Source organism: Leptidea sinapis, chromosome 7 (genome assembly GCF_905404315.1).
Source record: "Leptidea sinapis chromosome 7, ilLepSina1.1, whole genome shotgun sequence".
Classification (NCBI taxonomy): domain Eukaryota; kingdom Metazoa; phylum Arthropoda; class Insecta; order Lepidoptera; family Pieridae; genus Leptidea; species Leptidea sinapis.
In genome coordinates, this window is record NC_066271.1 from 13,580,559 (window position 1) to 13,596,464 (window position 15,906).

Below are 15,906 nucleotides of genomic sequence, written 5' to 3' on the forward strand. Positions count from 1 at the left end.
ACCCATACCGGTCACCTGGTGTTAAGTACGTCTGTGGTGTTAAGTGATCACCGCCAGAGGTGGTCGTTAAATCAATAAACTGTTTTTATTAACAGTTTTGTATTCGTTAACGAATTTTCTTCAACGAAAAAACCTGCTGAACATAATAAGCTAATAAATTCAATCAATGTCTTCGCCCGTAACTCGCAATAAATGAAGCATAATTCCGACCCTTTTGAACCTATCCCTTTCTCAGTTGTACTTCCGCCACAACAACGCCAGTAAATTGATGATTGAATGCCTCACTAAAACAGCTTAATTCAAAACAGTTGACAAATTTGCGAACGAAATCTATGACTTGATATTATATTGAAGAAATAGCTACTTCGTATAAATAAAATTTAACAATGTTATTAATGTAATATAAACCTAATAAAAAATTAATTATTAATAAATGCATTAATCCATTGACGATTTAACAGTTTTTTCAACCTGTTAACCATTGACAAAAAACAGTTAAATTTAATTAATTTAAAAATCTCTAATCACCGCCGCCCACGTTCTCTTGCAACACCGGAGGAATCACAGATCACAGACATATTCACAACTTACAAGTCTTTGTCAAGCATAAAAGTAAATAGGTAGTTAGGGCCAATAGATAATTTGAACTGTGCAATGAAGAGTATAAAAAAAATAATATCACTTGAACTAAGACCTAGTTACCAGTCATAAAATTAAAAAAAAAAATGTGACATTGACAATTAATTTATGTTTATTTCCTTTGTGATTTGTCTTGAATAATTGGAATTTGAATTGTTTAACATAAAAATAAACATCGAATAAATACATTATAATAAGTTTGTTATTCGTGGACGAATTTGTTATATCAATTCAAATATTAAATAGAAAATGTCGACTGACTTAAGTGCTAGTTTTAATGAACAATACGTAAATATTAACACGAAATTAAAAAAGTATGTTGGTCTTATATTATGTTCGATATCTCAAGCATAAAAAAGCTTTATTTAATTAATAAGTTAAAATAAAACGTATTTCAGACGTATTATGCGAAAACCTAATGTATCAGAGGCAACAAAACATGAGTTTATTGGTCTTGCAATTCAATGTGAACATTCTGAACAACCCACATTTGCTGGGCAGACATACATTGGTGCTGCTAAATGTGAGGCTGCTATTGGCAACTTTTTGGGAGAAGCAGAGCAATATATAGCTGCTGCAAGACAGTTCATAAAAGCTGAAAAAAAATTGGCCACTCTGAAGTTCTTTAGTCCTGACAGGGAAAATTTAGAGGTGAAAGTGATTTTTTATGTACTGATTTTGTCTAAAAATAATTATGTATTTAATTTACCCTTTTTTTCTGTATTTTTTTTTTCCTGTTCAATGAAATTATATTTGTTAAATGCAATCAGTTATGAGGGACATTATCCAAAAACAATAGAGTTTACTATGATTTATGGATGTAAATTATAAAAAGCAATATTTTTACCATCTGAACCAACAATAATATTCAAATATCTACACCAACATTGATTTTGACATATAATCCTCATATTTTGATATATTATATTACACAATATTACTTCAGGCGGCAATTGGGTGCTTTATACAAGCATTGAGTAAATACCCAGAGAAATCACCAATCCGTACATGGATACTACTGGAAATAGCAAATAACCTCATTGAACTGGATCACAAGTTAGAAGCAGCTGCATACTTTGAACAAGCATTGGAGACACTGCAAGAGGATAATATGATGAAGGTTACCTGTTTGCATAATTTGTTCAACTTGCAAATAGATTGTGGTAAGTTTAATGTTTATGTGATTTAAAAAATGATCTTTAGTTTATATCTTCTTATCTTTAACAAAACTTTTCAGACAAATATGACATTGCATTACGCACAGGCAATACAATTGTGGACAGCAAACATCCACTGCCTGGGAAATTATTATCCGAGTATGTATTTTTATATCTAAATGTAATAGTAATTATATCTGTAGCTTTAAGATGTGTGTTGTATTGTTCATGAATAGCCAATTATTGATTGCAACATTCAAATAACTTGAGTGGCGCAGGGTGGGGTTGTGCATAGAAATATCTTTGAATTAAAGACTTGGCAACCAAACCTAACCTTTTATTTTCCAAGCAAAAAGTAGGATGCACATTTTTTTTTCATTAAATTAGTTTTATTATATTATTAAGAAATAATCATGTGAAATAACTATGCCTTACTCTTCGACTCAAATTCCTACTTGTTATAGCCAATATAAGTAATATTATATTACTAATTGTTTTAAATATTTTTTCAGATTGCAAGTTAGCAGAATACTTTTGGGTCTAATTACAGAACTAGATGGTAAAAATAACTGTGAATCATTGAAGAAATTATTTTCAGACCTGCAAAATGATGAAGATAACGAGAGTAAGAAATTAATTTTAGTTTGCAAAATATATCTATCTGTTGTGCTATACAAAATCTGTGCCTGTGACTTTATTTTTTATGTCATAAATTAATTTTTAAAATATATTAGCTCCATAGAAAGTCATCTCCTTCTGTGGCTATGTTCTCTTATAACTTATGCTTACTGCAGGAACAGGTTTGTACAATTAATATTCTACTAATTTCAACTAAATCATCTAGTCAACAATAAGAATCATATATTTTTTTTTGGGTGCACTCACATTATTTGAGATATATTAAAAGATTAATTTCTTACATGTTTATTGGCATTTAATTTAGTAAAAGAACAATAATTGTGTTAACATTCCACTAAAACAACACCATTTGTTAATTCAGACGCACATCTGAATTAACACAAACAACTTTTTTATTTGACCGGTGGGAGGCTCCTTTGCACCAGATGCCGGCTAGATTATAGGTACTACAACGGCGCCTATTTCTGCCATGAAGCAGTAATGCGTAAGTATTTCTGTTTCGGTCTGAAGAGCGCCGTATCTAGTAAAATTACTGGCCCAATGAGACTTGACATCTTATGTCATCTTAGGTGACAAGCGAAGTTGTAGTGCCACTCAGAATTTATGGGTTTTTCAATAATCTTGAATGGCACTGCATTGTAATGGGCAGGGTGTATCAATTACCATCAGCTGAAGGTCCTGCTCGTCTTGTCGCTTATAATCATTAAAAAAAAACTATTTCATATCTGTTTTTCAAATCTATATATATAAACGTAAAAGTCCTGACTGACTGACTTAAGGACGCGTTTACGAATTCGACAAAAATAAGATATTTTTCGGTAGAGTTTGTGATGAAATGAAACTAAATCTAACAAAACTAAAAATTGCCAAAAATAGATTACTTCTTTATCTCCAATTAACGGGAAATATTTGCTTTAAAATTTTGATATTTTATGTCGTAAAACCGATTATCCGTTATCTCTTCACACAAAATTGACGAAATGAGGCTTCATTCAGGATCAGTTTTCCTGTTACTACTTACATAATTTGTCTCTTAAAAATTACGTAAGGAAAGCAGATATAATATTTTCAAAAATACGGGAAATAAATTAATGAATATGTTATAAATAATCTCAGAAAAAAATAAAAATTTATCGTCTAAAATTCATATATTTTTCTGATAAGCATGAGCTGTAAAGTGTTGTATTAAGGGTTATTTTATTTTGTCCCTCCATACGCATTGCATACAGAGATCTATCGAAACAACGTCAGTCCGCGCTCGGCCGCCGTCGTGGGTAGACACTGTGTCGGTTGTAAGTAGCAGCTCGTACTCGGAAAGATCGCTGTACGAACATGAATATTATTTATAAGCTCTACAATACTGTCTTTGATACTTTACATATTTTGTACGCAGTTCGATTTTCAAAAAAATATGTTTCTGTATTTTTTTTAAAGAATTAGTGATTTATTTTCATCTCTAAATATTAGGTCTATATTAAATCGAAATCCAAGATGGCGCCTATGAATTTTACCAACTTCTCTTCATGGGTGTCATTTTCATGGTTTTTGGGGTCAACAATAACGAATATCGGGTCAAAATCGAAATCCAAGATGGCGCCTATGAAATTTACCAACTTCTCTTCATGGGTGTCATTTTCATGGTTTTCGGGGTCAACAATAACGAATATCGGGTCAAAATCGAAATCCAAGATGGCGCCTATGAAATCTACAAAATTTTCTTCATGGGTGTCATTTACTTCGCCAAAATTGGAATTTATTCATAAACTTAAATTATATTATAAAAGGCCTGTCTAACAATATCCCACATGCTATATTAATACTTCATTCCCTAATAATATAGAAATATTTACGTTTCGACTTTTCACCCACAATATTTACAAAACACATTCCGTTACCAATCTAATTTAAAAATCTCAAAATTTGATTTTGAAAGACCTATCTAATGATACCTATATATTACATAAATGTAACGTATGTCTTCCTAAATCCCGCATTATTTTCTAAAGACCATAAATGTAAATGTATAACTTTAATGTATCAAACCTGAATCTAACTTTCAAAGACCTATCCAACGATACCCCACAAGGTATGTAGTATTTTTTCAACTACACTTTTAGGGGAGGTGTTCTCAGGGGGGAAGCTACGTTCAAAGCACCAGGCAACACAAAAAATAGCGTGCGTACAAAGTAGGTACACATGTCAGAAGTGAAACTTATTTGTGAAAACCTCGTTTATATTAATTATTATCCTAATCTGTTCTCTAAACCAATGGATTTTTGTCAATATTAGAAATTATTATATGTTTTACTAATTATTATTACTCATTAAACACGATACAAAGCTAGTAGGGAAGATGTTCTACATACTCGCGGCCGCACGCTAAACCTGCATTATACAACGCTAGTAGTGAAGTTGTTTTACTTCATAGCGGTACCGTCTGCTTCATGCTACATTCGAATTTTCTCACTCTATCTCAATCAGACTCAATCTCCCTCCCCTCTTCTTGGATAAAAACGTCATTCATTTTCGTGACACTTTATTCCGTCTCATCTGTAAAAATTTTACCCTCAAGCGGGCAAAGAAGTTTCACTTCAATAATCATCCCGAAATCGTTCTCTGCACCCTCGAGAACCTCGGATACGATACCCATATTGTGGAAATTATATTTTTGCGCGGCGACCATTTTGGATTTCAAAAATGATCCCAAAATCGTTCTCTGCACCCTCGAGAACCTCGGATACGATACCCATATAGTTGAAATCATAATTTTGCGCGACGGCCATCTTGGATTTCAACAATGATCCCAAAATCGTTCTCTGCGCCCTCGATAACCTCGGATACGATACCCATATTGCTGAAATCATAATTTTTCGTGGCGGCCATCTTGGATTTAAAAAAACTGCGTTTACTGCACACGACGTTATGCGACAGAATTGACATCTAAAGTTCTAATATTTAACTACTAAACGAATACATCAAACAATTATCAAAAATACATAGGTATTAAAAAAAACAAAATTCAAACTTGCTAAAGTATTCATTTGATGCCCGCAATTAACTTTAAGTTCGTGTATGTGTTTGAGCGGTGTCAGTGTAGTGGTGCGATTCGATACCTCTCTGTTTTGAGAACGCGTCCTTAAATCAACACCCAGCTTAAACCATTGAACCTAGAAAGCTGATTTTTTTCACAACAGGTAGTTTACATAAGCAACGCAAGTATCCACTAAGAAGGGATTTTTGAAAATTTCACCCACCCAAAGGGGTGAAAAGGGGGTTGGAAGTTTGTATGGGGATGGAGTAAGTTTTTGAGAGAGAGACTTGAAACTTTGCGTATGGACTCCTTATTACAATACAAGAAAATTAATTTCAGCATTTTGAAAAAATCCACCCTAAAGGGGTTAAAAAGTGGTGCAAAGTTTGTATGGGGATGGAGTAATATTATAAGTAAGGGACTTGAAACTTTGCGTATGGATTCCTTATTACAATACAAGAAAATGACTTTCAGCGTTTTGAAAAAACTCACCCCTAAAAGGGTTAAAAAGGGGTGCAAAGTTTGCATGAATTAGATTTCGATGAAATTTGGTATAGAGATAGTTTGAGACCCGGAGAAGGACATAGGATAGGAGTTTTTATCCCGGAAATCATCCCCTAAGGGGAAGAAATGGGGGTGTGGAGGTTTATATGGTGCCCCACGCGGACGGAGTTGCAGGAAGAAGCTAAATAGGGGTGCAAAGTGTGTATGGCGTATGGCGTGTGTGTATTTATAAAAAGGCAGGAGGAACTTTGTTTCTTCGGGAATACGCGGCACCATAGGACCTGTAGGTTTTGGGAACTACTTAGTGACTCAAAATTTGATTGAAACATCACCTAGGTATTGTAATACACTTATTGATAGATATATATTACTCTTGACTAATTTTATTTTTCAGTGATGCCATTCAGCACCGACTTGAAACTGAAGCTGCAGTCAATTATAATATCTAGTAGTATGTCCGACCACCAGGCATTGCTGAGCATTTCTAATGAAGTGAAACCATATCTCAACAACCTGCAGAAGAGTCTGCTGGAAACACTTATTAAGAAGAAACAAGAGGAATAGACATTAATTATCTATTTATCTCACTTATTTGTAATATGGATCTTATTACATCACATATACACTTTACATTTAGTTTAATGTGATGCATGTTATAGGTATGTAAGACATAACATTTTTACTTATAATCAAAATTAGGTAATATAGTATTTTTTTTAATGCTAAGGGTTTCTATGCGGCTAGATTAAAGTTTTTGCTATGTCAATATAGCAGGCATATCTAGAGCTATTATAATATTAGGGGTTAAGGTATGAAACTGCCGTTTTATTGTACTTCGAATTGATATAGAACCTTCATGGTTTGAGATTTTTGAGTGAAACTTATTTCACATGGTACCTATGTAGGTCTTCTTTTAAAAAAACGTGCATTATATTATCGACTTTCAGTTGTTTTTTTTATTCTTGCGTCATGATTTGACTGATATGCTGAAAGAAATTCGTGTTAAAACTTGTGTTGCCTCGTTGAATCGATACAGAAATGAAGCAAAATTGGATCGAAATTGTGACATGCAAGAAAAGTGGATTCTTTACGATAACCATAAGCGAAAACTGCAATGGCTGACCCCAGGTCAAACGCCGCAACAGTGTCCTAAAACAAAGCTTACCAATAAAATGGTAAGGGTACTGAGTAACTGTCTCATCTTGGTGTTATTCACTATAGCTTTCTCCGATCTGGTCAAGCAATAACGGCAGATGTCTACTGTGCCAATCTCTGAACAATGATAGCAAAACTAGCAGTGAAACAGCCCTGACTCATGAATCGATCTTCACCATCATTGCTCCATGATAACGCGAGACCTCATACAGCACGAGAAACCGATTTAACTCTACAGGAACTGCAATTAGAAACCATTCGCCAGCCTGTGCTCCAACGGTAATTATGTTAAATTAAAAAAAAACAGCAAAAATTTTTCAGTACAAATCGGTAATTTCATACTTTAATTAACCCCTAATATGTAACACATTTAATTTTATCAAGTTGTGTAATTATACCTAATAATTTGCCCTCCTCTTCCATAAAAAAATACTTATATCATTTTAGAATACAGTGTCTTGTTTATTTAATGTAAATGTTACAGATTTACATTAAATACGAAAACATGCTCCTGCAAAGGTCACGAAACGTCAGTTTAAATAAATAAATAATAGAAAATGTAACTTTACCGCAAATACAAAATAGATAAATAAATAAAAAATAGATACAATTACACGCGTTTTAATCCTTTTTTTGATATTATTTCAACACTTTAAAATACTTAATTTAATTTAATTTAATTATAATCAAACTTTATTGAGATTCAAGTGTTTCTTGCAAAATGATAAATAAAATGATTCTGTAATTCAATATTTATATAGTATCATTTTAGTTTTTACATTATCATACAGCATAAACAAACCTAAGTACACATGTTAACAAAAATACACCAACAACTTCACAGACTCCACTGAATCTCCATCACTTGTCTTATTTGTTATACCAACATTTATTATAATGTGTAAATAAAGTAGAGTGCATTATTTTTTAAAGGCAAAGAACAGATAAATAATTAAATTTGATTAAGTATTAGGTTAAGAGTTTTATTATATTTTTAAATAATAAATGTATTGTCAGCAGAATATTTATTCATTAAAAATCACAAGCTGGTACAGTTTGTAAGCTCTGCCCGATACGGTATAGTTTTAGTTGCTCTATTTAAAATCATCAGATATGCTGACATGTTTTATCTGTGTTCACTGTCTAATAAGGTTAATATATCAGTTTAAGGTTGCACAGGACTGTACAAACAAGAAATAAATATAAATAAAATATTATTATATTGAAACATCATTACTACTGTAGTTATTTTTTCACAGACACAGTCAAAATCATCAGTTTTAATCTCACGTGTTGATATGAAAAAAAAGTTATTCACAAACATAGTACTACTTGTACTCTCAAGGTGGAGAACCGACAGGGATTTTGGGAAAATTGCAATGAAGTGCACAGTAATTAATTTATACAAGTTATAATATGTATAATTCTTTTTGTATTTTAATTAGTAGAGCAGCTTAACATCATTCTATATTTTATAAACCCATTGAATATTATTTATAGTCATATTATAATGATCTCAGTAGTTTTTATAATAAAATACATAAATTAAAATGTCGTTTTTTTATTTCAATTCACCAATAAATACATTGTGTTCTAATGATTTGATTCTAATGCAACATGCATTTTTCAAATTTTGCTTTCAATGTGGTATAGCAGGGCTTAAGATTTCTTTTCAAATGTGCCACTACTTATACCTATATCAATAGGAATATCGACATGATTACCAAAGTTAACATTATTGTCAACAACAACTGATTCTTCCTCATTTATCTCATTACCAAAATTAGAAGCTACATCCATTGCTTTATTTTTCTGGGAATGTATCCACATTTCATCAAACTCATCATCATTCTCAATGTTTTCTTTTTCAGTTTTGGGTTTTTCACTTGCTTTCTGCCAGCAATATTCAAATGGATAGCTAACATTTCTGTTATCATCCAATGAAACTTCAAAGCGGCAGGAAAGAGAATTGAATGTAGTGTGAACACCTTCAAGCATATTTACATCAACTTCATCAAATCCAGTGATGTATTTAAATAATTCATCAACTGTCTTCATATTTGTAACACCTTTCTTTTCAAAGAACTGCAACAAAAGTTAAAAAATAATATAAATGATCATATTAGTATTTACTAGTTAGTACTAGACTGCTATGAATTAAAAACAGAATAATATTTACTAGTTAATTTAAGAATTAATTAAAAACAGAAAAAATAATGTATTATCTATATTATAATACAGAAAATAATACATTAAATGGCATGTGGTATGTTATGCTTTGTAATCAGAGGCCCATTAAAACATTGTGTGCTCTAGGCAAGAACCTGATTGGTGTCCCTCTAGCAATACATAATAATTTTAGATGGAACTTTGTAATATGGTGATGGATAAAATATTTCAATCTTGATCCCAGCTGTCTCAAACATCATATTTCCCTTACATTCTGTATGCACATAGAAAGATTTTACCACACAAATAAACAGAATAAAAGAATCTTTGACAATAAGTATATGTTAGTAGAGTGCATACTTATTTACCAAATTTATTTCTTAAAACTCACACCCCTTATTAGATTGCCTAAGTACCTGCCTAGTTTGCCTTAAGGATATTCTCACTTCTACTTGTAATAAACAATTTACCATATAAAAGTATTTAAAAAAATAATTAAACTAACATTGACAATGTTGCGGCAGTCTCTGAGAAGAAACTCCAATCCATTTGGATGATCAGGTTGAACAGACTGTGAGACATCAATAAACCAACATTTATTATCCCACCACAAGATATTGTATTCAGACAAATCTGCATGTACCAAATGTCCAACATTGTACAACTTATGCATTGCATCAACAATCTCATTATAAACACTTTCCCATTGATCTAGGCTCATTACAACATCTCGTAATTTTGGAGCAGGCTTATTATCCTTACCAATAAATGACATTACAAGAATGTGTTTTTTTAAACAGACCATTACTGGGCAATTCAATCCGATTTTTTGGATTCTCATCATGTTATGCATCTCTTTTTCAGCCCACATGTGCACAATTTTACGAGGATTTTGTTTGGAGAATCTATCCTTAAATCTGTAATCTGCCTCAATATATTTGTCACGAGTTTTAAACTCATTTAATGTTGTTTTAAAAACTTTTATTGCACATTCTTTTGGAAGCACCATATCTGGGTATGTTGGGTCACTATTGGCATGTAAAACAACAGACTCTTTACCAGTAGAAATAACTCCATTGATATCTTCTAAGAGACCATTATTGATGAGTTTAAATAAAATAAGTCTAGTGGCCTCATCAAGACCCATTTCGGCAGTAGCTTGGCTTTCCTTTCTATCTAACATTTTATGTTTACGAGCTGTATTCCACCTTGTGTGTTCTTTAAGCTGATTGAACACATGATTTGGTAGTTTCATGTCAAATCCCGCACCATCCCCTGTACAAATTTCTGGAGGAAAAGCCATAACTTTACAAGCATTCCTCCTTCCATTTATTAAACTATCATGTTTAGTAACCATTGCTCCATCTTTGATAACAAAGCCTCTCTTAGGTAAACTAGCAAATTCCTTTTCATTGGTCTCAAACCGATCCCAATCTTTTTTTTCGACAACATCTTCGATGTCCGAATCCGAATCGTAAACAAGATGCTCAGGAACTGTTCGGTAGTTTTCATACGAAACAGAAACCTTTGATTCCCCATTACGTTTCTTCTCAACTAGTTTTAATTCGTCATCATATTCTTTGTCGAACTGACATTGCAAAACTTTTGCAATAATTGAATCTGAGTCGCAATAATCCTTAACGTTTAAATCTTCAATTTGTTTCAAAATTTCTGGACTAAACTCTTTCGAATCAGATGCAATATTGTGATCAGATATTTGTTCAGCAAATCGAACCTCTTCCTTAACCTGTAATCCTTTTGCATATTCTTCAGACATTATATCCGACAAGTTTTGTACATCCGTAGGTGAAGACATTTTTTTCCAGGGATTAGACATTTTGTATCACAGTACTTTTAGCTAATATAATATTGTTTATGTATATAATATAAAAATAAATATAACTTTAATTTGTAGATCACACTATTGTTAGGTACCTATGTCCTTGATGGATTGGTAATACTTTATACTAATTGGTATTTGGATTTTCTTTGTCTTTGACAATTGAATGAATCAATAAATGGATTGACAGTTGACGCAATATTGGCATATAATTTTTTTCACTATATCTAGACAGTTTTGACTCGGAAGAGCAGTAAGCGCTTGTCATACGTTATGATAATAAAAAGGCTGCCATCAAAATTTATCTACCTTTCCAAATTTCACCTACATTAACTTGAGCTCGTTCCTAAAAAAAAACCGTTGCAGGAAGCTTCTTCGTACCGCCCCCATGCATGCTTGATGGTACAGGAAAAACATTAGAACAGAAATTTAATCTTAAAAGAATTGATGCTATCCATAGTAGAGTAGCAATAATTGGCTACCAATGTGGTTTCCGTAAGGATTGATCTACTCAAGATGCTGTTAACCGGGTACCATAACGTACATAATCTACCTCACCACAATAATTGCCGTCGAGTGCAGTCTTTAGAAACTAAGTCAGTGTCAGTCAGACTATTAGATCATACATAATCTCTCATACTGTGACCTACATGTATGATTTTTATAAGTCAAACATATAGGCCCTACGTTAACAAGCGTTCCTAAGTCAACAGCTCCTAACCCCTCGTTTACACCAAGGTATTATATATATCCTGAGGAATTTGGCTTCACGAGTGTAGTATACTTGTACCTACATCATACAATATGAAGCAAATTCTAATCATGTTTGAGGAGACGACAAGATGGGGCCTCTTGTACCGTATTGAATGATTTAAGAATTGAAAACAGAAGTGGATTCAGAAATTTTTTTAGGATGTCACTAAAAAAATCCGAAAATTTGCTTCAAAAAGTTGCATACAGTGCACCTGATGTTAAGTGATCACCGCCGCCCACATTCTCTTGCAACACCAGAGGAATCACAGGAGCGTTGGCGGGCTGTATAGAACTTTATTTGAAACACCGTACAATGCTCATTTTACAGCTTTGTTGTACGTGGAAGAAAGTTCCTTGAAAACCACACTGTGGAGCAACTCCACACATTCGATTAGAAAGTCGCATTCGGCAACAGGTCAACCAGCTCATCGGAACACTCCCCGTGATAGATGCAGAGGAATGCAATGGAGCGAAGTCTCTAAGCAACGACAGGTCATCAAGCCGTTCACAGAGCACTATGTCCCCGATAATTCAAGCAGCTCTGCGTTGCACGCCGTTATATGGTTCACATTATCAAAATGCGATAACTACAGCAGAGAAATTAGCTTTTGTTAGAAATTTCTAGCTACTGGTGAATCATATTCTTTCATTGCATCGGATATCAAAGGCAAAAAGAAGTCAATGCATTACTGATGCTTGCAAGACGATAATAAAAATATTTGAAGATTATCTTAATGTAAGCAGAGATAAATATTGCTAATGGACAAATAATTCGTAGGTATATAACTAGTATCTTAGTGTAAGGGCTGACATGTACATAAACTTATAAACGCCAATAAGGTTAAATAAATAAAAATTTGGTGTAAATGCCAAAACAAAAAAAGTGTTTTTTTTTTAAGTTAGACAGGACATGGGACCTGGGAAAAACAGTTATTGATACTGGGTGAGATAAAAACAATAATCAGCCTAAAAATAATATCCAGTTACTCAGAAGGAAACCTAACAACCAAAACTAACTCTTTAAAGTTACTTCAAAACCGTAGGATATCAGAAGTTTTAGAAATTTTGGTTCCAAAATTTGTGATTATTAATTAACATGGGTAATAACTCATACAGTTGATCAGATTTTGTTAGACTTGTTCTCTGATCTTTACTTAGTACAAACTACCAATATTCTACAAATGAACTGGTCAGTGGGCTCGATTTTCACTAGTGAAAATTCAATCTCATATCCAATGGCTTAAAAACAACCAAATTCAAGTGCAGAAGACAAAGAGGCAGTCAAATATTGGGATTGTCATTTCAATAAAACTAATAAAATATTTTTTTTAGCTTATATTATGTACAGACTAAAGTTCACTTTCCACTTTTCTTTGCTGGCTTGGCGGTAGCCTGTTGTGCCTTGAGGACCTTCACAATTTTCTGTTCCTCAATAAGGAAGGCTCTGACAATGCGTTGTTTTACACATTTGTGGCAAAGGACACCCCCATACACCCTCTTGACAGTCTTCTTGCGGTAGCAAAGTCGTGACCGTTCTGCTGGTCTGGCTGGCTGAATACCTCTGAGTTTGCTTTTGCACTGACCACATCTTGGGATCTTCTTAGGCTTCTTCACATACTGATAGACAAGACGGCCACCTGGTGTCCTTACTCTGGAAATTTGTGAAAGGAATTTTATGAGGTTTGTTTTGTAGGACACATATGCTTCTTCAAAATTATGGAATATTGCTGACTGCAAATTTATTCCTGATGTGTGAAAACACTAAAACATGCAATTATTTAAAAAGTGATTCAACATCCCTAAAAGGAACAACTGAACAAGTTGATAAAATATCTTCATTAATCAACAAGCACATACGATACGACGAACAGCGTGGGGATCAGTTTTCGCATCAATAGCACCGATATTGGTGCGAAATGCCACAAAAGCAATATCCCGATGAGTGAGGTTGTGTATTTTTACACGGAGTACACTTTGAGCCGTTTCTGTAATTTGATGTTTATTATGAAATTGTTTGTTTAGGTCTTTTAAAAATTATGTCGTTCCGCGAATTAGGTAGTACATTCTGCGTAGTTTTTACATCAGTAAAAATAATATTTTTTGGGGTATGTTAGTGTTACTACGGTTCTTACATATTGTGAATGGACTCGTTATAAGTCCCATTTAACCTCCTTTCTGCTTTACTGGTAGTTTAGTAACTTCCTGTATAGTGAAAACTTTCTAAGGCAGTTTAGACATGCAGAACTTGAAGAAATTAATCATTCGAAACCGATTGATAAATCTGTCTGATATCAATTGAATCACTACAACCACTTCGGAAATAAAAGGATAGTAAATGCTGCATGTTTCTATCCCATTATCACACTTTTATTAAAATAATAACAAGTGAACATGGGCTTAGTAGGTTATGAACTTGTAAATGTTTTCAACCAAGTAAATTTCTTTTGATGGATGTAAATCAAATAATACTTTAAACTGCGTTTATTTCTACATTCAAGAAATGGAGCCTAATGTTACTTTATTAAAATTAAACTTACATCCTCCTCTGGTTTGACTTAGTATTGTACGACAATCGTCGTCTAAATGTTAAGCGTTGTACCATTGTCTAGCTGAAATATAAAATAAATTATGTAAGAAACACTCTCAGGCACTTAAATCACTACAATTTCACACAACTTCAATCGTAATAATTACGATTTCATTAGATTTTTCCATTTGCTCAAAAATTGCCGTACCTCTATGACAGCTGGTGACATGAAAAGAAAAGTAAAACACAACACAACTTACAAAGAGAAGATGATCTAAATCTAAAAGATAACAAAGAGGCAAACAGCGGACCTGACGTACAACGAGATTTATATTTTTTTAAATTTTGTTTTATGAGAGTGTATTTGCTGCTTGGCGGTCTTTAATTTAAAACTAATAAAATGAAATGTGTCACAAAAGTAAGCTAAGAATAAAACTTCAAACCTTAATATTGAAATAAAACACTTGTAAAGGATTAAAACGCGTGTAATTGTAACTGTATTTTTACATTAGATTTTTGCATAAAAAGTTACATTTTTATTTTTATTTTTATTTTAGTTAACCCGACGTTTATAGACCTTTCCAGATCCACTTTTCAGGGGAATGAAAGTGAATCTTTACAAGTGTTTTATTTAAATGTGTAACACTTGTATTAATCAAAGAAAATACTATGTGCAACAGAACGGACTGGAAAATCTTAAATATTTTTTCAGATAGGTTTTATTACCAAAATATAAATTATTATTTTGTATGTCAATCTTTCATGAAATATATTGATGTATTTGAACCTAACTGGAGCCTTTCTCATCAGTTAGTTTCACTAACTGAAGCCTTGTACGTACCATCGCTGACAACAGATCTAATGTCAGTTGGAAAAATAACAGACAAAGGTGGAACAGTTTTATTTAAACAAAAAAATGCTACCGTGATGCGAAACAATAAAATTCTGTTAAAAGCAGAGAGACATTCAGACGGTTTGTACTACGTTAAAGAAAACAGAAGAGAAAGCTAATTACTGCGAAGCAAGCAAAATGCAGCAATGGCATAGAAAGTTAGCACATCTAAATGAAGGACAAATGAGAATAGCACTTGATAAGAAAATTATGGAAGGCTTAGAATTCAATAAAATTGACACAGTTAAAGACTGTGAAGTCTGTGCTAAAGGCAAAGCAACAAAACTACCGTTTAATGCACCTAAAAATGAGCAAGGGACAAATGAAAGATTAGAAATTGTGCATGCTGATGTATGTGGTCACATGAGGCAGCCATCGAAAGGGGGTTCCAAATACTTCATCACATTTACAGATGATTATTCAAGATATACAAGAGTATATACAATGAAAACTAAGGATGAAACTCTATCAAAATTTAACGAATTCAAGAATGAGGCTGAAAGATTTACCAAAAAGAAGATAGTATGCTTACAAAGTGACAATAGGACAGAATATATTAACAATAATTTTGACAAATATTTGAAGGAGAATGGCATCAAA

General features: G+C 32.8%; 3 protein-coding genes across 4 annotated transcripts; 1 reads left to right on the forward strand and 2 right to left on the reverse strand.

The window, feature by feature from the left end:
• The first annotated feature begins 752 nt into the window (after nt 1-752).
• LOC126965321 (uncharacterized) lies at nt 753-8,676 on the forward strand. Of its 2 annotated transcripts, XR_007729517.1 has the most exons (7): nt 753-953; nt 1,038-1,290; nt 1,586-1,802; nt 1,877-1,955; nt 2,309-2,421; nt 6,365-6,629; nt 8,385-8,676. XR_007729517.1 is itself a non-coding variant. In XM_050808863.1 (6 exons), exons 1-6 carry the CDS (start codon nt 889-891, stop codon nt 6,532-6,534), a joined length of 897 nt encoding a protein of 298 aa, XP_050664820.1. In that variant the 5' UTR covers nt 753-888; the 3' UTR covers nt 6,535-8,676. The 2 variants fall into 2 exon arrangements, 1 of the variants encoding a protein (XP_050664820.1); XM_050808863.1 differs by having other exon boundaries at nt 6,365-8,676.
• On the reverse strand, nt 8,671-11,265 carry LOC126965285 (serine/threonine-protein kinase RIO3). The gene is made up of 2 exons (XM_050808798.1): nt 9,800-11,265; nt 8,671-9,210 (listed from the first exon to the last, which is right to left on the reverse strand). The coding sequence occupies exons 1-2, from the start codon at nt 11,129-11,131 to the stop codon at nt 8,785-8,787; spliced, it is 1,758 nt and encodes a 585-aa protein (XP_050664755.1). The 5' UTR covers nt 11,132-11,265; the 3' UTR covers nt 8,671-8,784.
• A 1,908-nt stretch (nt 11,266-13,173) lies between these two features.
• LOC126965339 (60S ribosomal protein L34-like) lies at nt 13,174-14,716 on the reverse strand. Its single transcript, XM_050808883.1, has 3 exons — nt 14,623-14,716; nt 14,425-14,496; nt 13,174-13,538 (listed from the first exon to the last, which is right to left on the reverse strand). Exons 2-3 carry the CDS (start codon nt 14,487-14,489, stop codon nt 13,244-13,246), a joined length of 360 nt encoding a protein of 119 aa, XP_050664840.1. The 5' UTR covers nt 14,490-14,496; nt 14,623-14,716; the 3' UTR covers nt 13,174-13,243.
• Nucleotides 14,717-15,906: the final 1,190 nt, after the last annotated feature.